The 8,519-nt window shown below is 39.7% G+C and overlaps 1 protein-coding gene across 1 annotated transcript; it reads left to right on the top strand.

Moving 5' to 3' along the window:
• Positions 1-743: 743 nt before the first annotated feature.
• Positions 744-8,244, top strand: LOC134068786 (uncharacterized). Its single transcript, XM_062524548.1, has 8 exons — positions 744-1,006; positions 1,097-1,151; positions 4,001-4,057; positions 4,499-4,819; positions 4,905-5,204; positions 5,314-5,364; positions 5,574-5,777; positions 6,339-8,244. The coding sequence occupies exons 2-8, from the start codon at positions 1,133-1,135 to the stop codon at positions 6,368-6,370; spliced, it is 984 nt and encodes a 327-aa protein (XP_062380532.1). The 5' UTR covers positions 744-1,006; positions 1,097-1,132; the 3' UTR covers positions 6,371-8,244.
• The last annotated feature ends 275 nt before the right edge of the window (positions 8,245-8,519 follow it).

Below are 8,519 nucleotides of genomic sequence, written 5' to 3'. Positions count from 1 at the left end.
CTAATCAACCTGGTTAGCACTGTGAGCATAGTTAGCATAGTTAACATTTTTACCATTACTGCATGACATCAGTAGCTAAGTTAACCAATCAACCTGGTTATCATTGTTGCCATACTTAACATTTTAACAAGAATAGTAATCATTAGTTAAGTTAGAACTGGGAATGTTTCAGCTTTAAACTGTCTACCTTCACTATCAACTCTCTGTAAACTATGCAACCATCATGTTTACCCTAGCTACACCTTAGTAACCATATCTACATTATCTATCTATTTTTGCATTTCATGCACTGGTAATTCCTTGGAATTGCATTTCTAGTTCTATTCTTACTGTTCTGTATTTTTATTCTTTTTATGTTATTGTTGAATTGCTTTGAGAGCAAAGATTAACGATAAACCTGTGCCAAATTCCTTGTTTGTTTACGCATGCCTGTCCAATAAAGCTGATTGCACCTATTGCAATGAGATGTAGCCTAGGCCTACATCTGTAGCCTATGTCTTTTGATAGTTGACTTGTTGAAACATCACTTTATAGCCTACCTTAAAATTAATGAATTATATTACCTCTTCTACATTTTTAAATATCCCGCGAGTGTCCAGCTACCGGAAACGGAAAAACGGCCTCCGGCCTCCGTCGAACGAATCAGGGAGCGACATTCTCTGTGCATACTAATCTGGTGGAGTTGACGTCTTCTGGTCCTGACTCCTGACACACGCCCCGGTAAACTTGAGTTGTTTGGTCGCTGTTGTGCAAGGGCACATGACGCATCTCGCACTGTTATGAGCTCAGACAGAAGAAGTGGACAGAACTGGAAAGGACCGGTATAAGCTTGAATTGCTGTTGGATGTCGCTAGTTGTAGCTTATATTTGATCACAGTATGTGGTGTTTATTTGAACTTTGATTGTCAGAAAGCGAGTAGACAGCGGGGTTAGTGCACTGGTGTGCATTGCTTTTGGAGAGCGGTCCGAATCAGCTGCAACGTACAAACACATGGCCTTATCGCTGGTATGTAGCCTACTGTATTTCTGATTAGTGCTTGATATGATGTGGGCCTCGTGAAATGGGATTGTGAGTTGACCACAGGCTATTTTGTAGAGTTTAACTGGTGGCGATTGAACAGCAGCGTTGAAGATGGCGTCTTCTCCTCCAGGTGCGTACAAATTAAGTGTTTTGAATCTTTAACTCTGGTCGGCGTGATTGGGGAAAATTATGTTTAATGACCTTCACAGGGCTGTCAAGTTTCAGAAAATTCAGAAAACTTTGTAGCTCTGGAGTTGCTTTTCAAGTGTGAACTGTCCAAGAGAAGAGGCAAATAAATAGCCGCGTTAACATGGACAGTGTTTTCCGATCAGACGCTTTAGAATCTTTAATCAGAATAGCCGTTGTTTTGCTATTTTTCATTAGGAAGATATTACGGTCAATCCGAATGACCGTAGGCCTATACATGAGCGTTCATTCGGAATTCATACTTTGTTTTTTTTTTTAAATTTATTGGATAAGGTGGATTTGGTGCCTATAAGGAGGACTTCAGCTTTATCACTGTTAAGTTTGAGGAAGTTAGAGGTGAGCCAGGATTTTATTTCAGAAAGGCAGGAGGTAAGGGAGGGGGGAGGGAGGGTGGTGGATGGTTTATTGCGTGATGCCTTCCGTGGTTGGTTGATGGATTGGTTATTGCGGTCAGTTGCTCGGTCTACGGCAAGGCAAGGACCCGTTTATTATCATGAAAAAATATAGTGTAGGCCTGCTGAGTGGGGAAATATAAACATCAGAGCCTGTGGTGTGAGAGTCTGGGTCAAATTGCGTGACTGTCAACGCTCAAGCTTTGGGAGCTAAACTGGCAGTGTGTGCTCGGGCGGATCTCCTCGTAAAAGTAGGAAATATTATTTTAAAATGTTAACTTGTGACTACTATCAATAAATTCTATTCTTGTATCGCTTTTGCACATCAGCCTCGAACTTGTTTCATTTTGATTGACATAGCGTGAGGAAAGTCTCTAGCCTTGGAATTAAAGGGGTTTTCCTACACCCTGCAGATAAGTGGGAGTGGCGTAGTCACTTACAATATGGCCACATTTATGTACCGCGATGTCCTGCTGCACATTCTCTCTGCAGAAATGAACCACGCTTCAATTTGTTTCCATCTCCTACTTCATCCCCTGCTGCAACTTTTATGTATGTAAATTAGCCTGTACCTATGTGTGCAGTGGCGGTTCTAGACTGAATTACTCCCCGGGCGAGATCCCCCACGAGCGCCCCTCCCCCCAGGAGGTTGCCCTCAAAAGGTTTTTTTTTTCTTTTCAGACACTATAAAGGTGCAACAACCTGCAATTCAATCAATTCTACACAAACAAGCAAATATATAACTTACAATCATGGCAAAAGAGTGCTTACAACACTGCCAAATTACAGTGAGGCAATCTGCGTGGTAGCACACATGACGTGCACACTTGACGATTCTCTATAATATTTTTTTACTGCATTGCAATGAACAAAGTAAAGGCAAACAAATGTGGATGCAATATGAGTCTTGAATTGGATACCATACAGGAGTTTGCTAGGATCTCAAAACCATATTATGAACGTGCCTTGCCATAGAGAAACACATGTTATTACATTATTTTACTGTCACTTCGTCTGTTGTATGGCCTAGGGTTTTTTGATATCTGTGGATAGAGCTAGCTCTAGCTCTCCTCTTTCATCTGCCATGCGTGCCATATCTTTCTGACTGATTTCTTGTGTAAATCAAACGAGAGTATATGGTAGCAAGCTATATTACATTCTTTGTTGTTTGTATTTGGTTAATTTAAGCGAGAGTGCTGGATGCTTTGATTTAAATTCATGATTTTATTTTATTTTCATACTTGATCGTAAAGACAAGTGCCTGGTCTCGTTGGAAAGCCCCGGCCCTGCTCTTTCGTGCAATATAGGTCTCATCTCACTGCGACTAATAATCGCGGAGCATTGTAACAGACAAGAATGGGTGTGTTTTTTGACGCACTTGTTAAGCGCTCGTGCCGCCCGATACAAGATGCCGCCCCGGGCGACCGCCCGGTTCGCCCGTACCTAAAACCGCCACTGTATGTGTGCTTGCTTTTGTGCTTGCTTCTTTGTCTGTGAGTTTTCGTTTGTGTGTGTGTGGTGGCGGGTATGGGGTTGTGCGTGCACGTCTGCTTGCCTGCGTTTGTGTATGTTTTATCTGTGTGTTTGTGTCTTGTCTGTGTGTACATGTATGTTCACTTGTGAGTGTGTGTGCATGTTTCTTTGATGCATTTCTTTGAATGAGGCATTGTAATCACAGGTATCTTTGGTTTACAGGTTCAAAGCTGCATAAAATATGAAGTGTAGGATCATTATGACACCCTCTGAATGTATGCCAAGTTTTGTGTAATTTGATCCATGGGGAACCATTCAATAAATTAATTTATGTGTACATTAAGTGACTGTACACTATGCACACGCATGCACAAACACGTGTGTGCATAACACAAGATACATGCATGCACACACATGCAGACAGACACACACACACAGACAAGCACAGACACACACATACATACACACAGGTATGCACACATGCATAAACACACACACACACACATACACACACAGTACAGGCAGGCATAAGTATGCACACACACACATAAACACGTATGTGCATGCATGCAACACACCCACATGTATACGCACTAGTGGTGGGAAAAATAATCGATTCTTGGATGCATCGCGATTCTAGAACGATCCGATGCTCAATGCAGATAAGTTAATAGTCATTTCAGACCTTCCCTGAAAATTTCATTGAAATCCATCCATAACTTAGTTATCTTGCGAACAAACAAACAAACCCTGATGAAAACATTACCTCCTTGGCAAGGTTGTGTTTTAAAACTAGAACTAGTGTTATATAATTGTTGTGTAATATGGTTTGATAACATGGACAGCCCTGATTTTATTTTTACAGTGTATAATGTCATTACATTCCTGCTTACTTCTTTTTCTACAGGATGTCACTGTGTCCACCTGTTAGGGATCATGGGAACCTTGATTGCCCTGATGACAAGTTAGTTTCTACTAATTGAATAACAGATTTAATTGTCATATAGAAGTCAGTGTTTCCCATACATTGACTTATTTGTGGCGGCCCACCACAATATCAACACTAACCACCACACAATGATTTTATGTTGTACTACTTAAACTAGATGAACTCCTTTCATTGTAGAGCTATGCACCTTTCAGCCTCTCTGTTCCTCAACAAATATGCATGCACGTTTAAAGAATACATTAAACAAAATCCAGCAAGGATTGTTGTTGTTGACTGTTGTTGATGACTGGCTGAATCGCAATTAAATCCAGTTAGCATCATAAGTGCGTTGCACAAATTTGTTTAAAATTTGCGCACAAACACACTACCACCACAAATAGAATCAAATTATGTGGGAAACACTGGAAGTTTTTTGCAGTAGTAAAAAAAAACTAAATGTATCTCCTTCTCTCTCAGTTCTGCATGCAGGCCTCGCTACCACACTTGATGTAAAGAAAATAAATGGCACATTCAACACAACTGTGAACTTGTCTTGTCAGAGGCCTTGTGATGGTGATGTCAAGTGGATCAAAGCCAGACCTGTTCCTTTCAAAACAATTGTTATCTGTAAAGATGGACATTGTACTGTCGAAGACAAAGATTTTAAGAACAGAATAGAATCTGTTCTCTCTGGGAACATCTCCCTCTTGCTCTACCAAGTGGCACTCGGAGATGAAGGATGGTATGAAGGCTACTGTGATGACCAAGTCATTTGTGATATCATACTGAGCCTTTTACGTAAGTCAGACTTAACAGCAATACTCTTTTCAATTGAACATTCTATGCATCTTCACATTAATTCATTTTACACTTTTCCATGTAGCTCGTTACAGCAGTGTGGAGGTTGGGGTAAATGATACTCTGATCATCGGTCTTCTAAGTTCAGAGCTTGTCAGAGTGACGTTTCGTGAGGCCGGGCTGAGTAACTCCACTGATAAGTCGGTGTGCTTCGTGGAGGAAGCTGTGCCCTTCTGCGACAGCGAATACGCCAGGAGATGTTCTGTCCAGAATGACTTTGTGGTGTTTTCTGGTGCGAATCAATCTGATGTGGGAGTTTTCACTGTGACCCATAGCAAAACCAAGAGAGTTCTCAACACCGTCAATGTTATGGTCAAAGATGACTGTAAGTATAAGCTGGACTTCTCTTACCAACAGTATTAATGTATGCAAAGGGAGCTATACCTTATCATATATATATTTTTTCTTTCCACATGTGCATTTCTTGAACACAGTGACAAAAAAAGCTAATGAAGATGTTGGTACTTCCAAGAACATTGTATCAGGTATATTTTTTTTCACACATGTCACAGGTGTCTACATTTTGTTTTTAGTCGATGCAGACATTTTTTATTATGATTTCCGACAGTGTCTAAGATCATTTACTCTGTTTGTGGGGGTCGGGAGGGTGGGGACCTTAAATGGAAACACACAATGACTGACGAGACTTCCTTCTTTCCCTTTACTTCTATAAACATGTTTTCAACTTCCACAGGGACTTGTCTGCTCAGTACTCCGTGGGATTTTGTTGCTTGTGGAAGTTGCTTTTTCTTGGGCCTGTTCTTCTGTTCTTTTAAAGCCTGGGCAGAAAGAGCATATGGTAAAATTGCAAGATGTGTACAGAAGAGGAGAAATGGGCATCTTACTACAACCAACCCAAATTGTTCCACGGAAGCAGAGGAGAAATATAATTTAGCAGGTAAGTTTGATAGATTATGATACAACACTGCTATAGTTATTTATTATTTAGATAGATAAGGTTTACTGCAGTATCTGTCCTGGAAATTTGTAAGAGGGGGGATTAGATGTTACATAATGGAAAATGTATAGATTGCAGGTCATTATTTGGAAATAAGGAACATAGATACCCCTTGAGTGTGGCGCTGTAGCTGCCCAGCTGCTCTATCTGCTGTCTGCAGCAGCTCAAGCTGGGTAAAGCCGATTTTGTAATCTGTAATGCTAAACTCAATGGGTCATATTTTGTAAAACAAAGAAATTGTAGGGGGCACTCAAAATCAGAAGGTGCTCTTGAGAGAGGAAATTACATTTTGAAAACAAAATGGCAAAAGAGAGCCTCTATTGAACTGGGTTAGGTATCTGTTTTGCCTCTAGCCTTAAGTTTATTGGCCATCCATTAAGAGTCAGAGGGCTTAGCTTAGCTTAGCCATTAAGGGTCAGAGGCCCATGACAATTCCAGTTATAACACCACCTCTACAGGGCAAAATCTTTGAAAAGTCTGTTGCTGTTCTCTGTGTCACAGGTGAAGGAAACACACCTGAGAACTCCAAATGAAGGGTCCTTGGATGATTAATGGATAGACGATGACTTCCTCATCAGAGGGTGGTCCTTAAAAGCAACCCACACAAATTGGTGCACGTATACAAGTGATTTGCCGTACAGATTTGCCTTAAGTCATTACTCAAGGAGTAATTTTTCAAAATGCTGTATACAGGCTAAAGCTGTAGGGGAAGCTCTGTAACAGGCGAAAAAGAAAAGCAAAAGCGAAACAGGCGATGAAATCGTAGTTTCACCCCTGTGTTCTAACGCACTACAATTGTTATATTTTACTACAGTTACAGTTGTTTATGTATCATGTGTTCTATTGTGATAAGTAATGCCAAAGATCGTATAGTTACAAACCGTCTCTGGTAATGCTGTACTGTGAACACTCCAAGGGACTTTGATAAGTCTAATACGTTTACCTGCTATAGTTACAGTTCAGGGTGGCCGCGGCTCCTTGAAAAGTTGTAGATCACTTTTCCTAAAAATAAGGCCTTAAAAATAATTATATTGTCTTACATTCAGATTGTATGGGTTTTAAATGTTGTTTTGGTCATGTCACTGTGAAAATGCAGGCAATCTGTTCTGCCAGGTCGAATATTCTCTGTATGCCCTGCGTCTACTGCACTTTTGAGTCTAATTATCGTATGGCTGGTGCCTCGTCAGCTAGTTTGATCAATGAATTGATCAAACTGACAGAAAAAAGAAAACCAAAGCTTCACAATCAGGGAGGATGCTTGCTAAAATTGACATTGTTCTTTCGATATTGCTTGACATGCCATAGTTATTGTTATTATATGATGGATTGAATGGCTTTATTGTTTATTTACTATTCTCTCATATTCATTGTTTATTTTCTTTACGTTTGCTTGAATTGATATTGTTTATTGTTTATATTGCTATTCTCCCTAGTTCTCACCAACTTTTTATTTGTATTGCACTTTGGACACAGGCATCTGCCAAATACAGTAGCATACCCATAACCATTTGGGTCATATTTTTGGCTGTTAACCCTAAGCTCCAGTTAAGTGTGCTAGACTGAGTTTTTAATTTAAACGTTTAAGATCTATGAATGGTAATGGTAAATGGACATTTAGCACTTTTATCCTCATTTCATCAATATACACAATAACCCAACACTCCATGAAAAAAAGTGTGTTTGGAGTGTTCTGTGAATTTATAAAAAAAAGAAGTCAGACCCTTTGTTATGAGCTCTGGTGCATCCTACTTCCATCAATAGTCCTTGAGATGCTTCTACAACTCAATGAGAGTCCACCTGTGCCTAAATTAATTCACTGGCCATTATTAAGTGAGGCACACATCTAACATGTATGCATTTTGCATAGCGGGCACGCTTTTTGACCTCGTATGCTTGGAACGATTCCATGCTCTAAACTACGCATTTTCATTTGATCTCGCATTTCAGTTTCAGTGAAGTTGTCACTGAAGTCGATTCTGACGAGATACAGAGCTACAGCCATAGATATACTGTGTATATATATATAGAATTTACAAGGTCTAATTTCGGTAGAGACCATGCTGCCATAGCCTACAAAGCTGTGGTTGAAAGCAGTTATTTTTGAAGACTAAAGATCATTTGACCATGAATCAACTGATTATGTAATATGTCTGTATTTTGTGATTGTTGAATGATGGTGTTACATTGCTGAGACAATAAGTCACTTTATGTAAACTATGGTGGTGGCATACGGTTGCCCATTGCTGTCACACTAAACAAGTGAAAGTATCTTGTTAAAAAATATCTTTTTCACGTTTGAACAAGATAAGTATTGTGTTATTACATGAAATGATCACATTATTTCATGATAATGATATTTTCAAATTATATTTTCATTGATAACTGAAATGTTATTTCAAGATATGATATAAACACGTTGTTACATGAAATTAGCGTGTTATTTGAATCATTTTCATACATCCAGTGAAGCAGTCCTCAGTAACAGAGTGGCCTTGTTCTCCAACTACAACAATAGAGCTTCAAAGCAGCCCAAATAGGTCTCTCAGAACCGACTGTATTGTATATAATACATTAGAGCTGTGTCCAGCACAAAACTGTTCTAACGCCCGAATGGGGCTCATAGAGACTACAGTATTTTCAACAATAATTAGAGCCATTTCCAGAAGAAAAACTGTTCCAACG

The sequence above is a fragment of the Sardina pilchardus genome, chromosome 21 (genome assembly GCF_963854185.1).
Source record: "Sardina pilchardus chromosome 21, fSarPil1.1, whole genome shotgun sequence".
NCBI classification, from domain to species: Eukaryota; Metazoa; Chordata; class Actinopteri; order Clupeiformes; family Clupeidae; genus Sardina; species Sardina pilchardus.
Note: the sequence above shows the minus strand (reverse complement) of the source record. Positions and strands in the feature narration are given on the sequence as shown.

Bases quoted from the DNA above. Each gene is read 5' to 3' on its own strand.
- LOC134068786 (XM_062524548.1), top strand. The intron at 4,058-4,498 runs GTTAGTTTCTAC...CTTCTCTCTCAG, and splicing joins CTTGATTGCCCTGATGACAA to TTCTGCATGCAGGCCTCGCT. The intron at 5,205-5,313 runs GTAAGTATAAGC...TCTTGAACACAG, and splicing joins TGTTATGGTCAAAGATGACT to TGACAAAAAAAGCTAATGAA.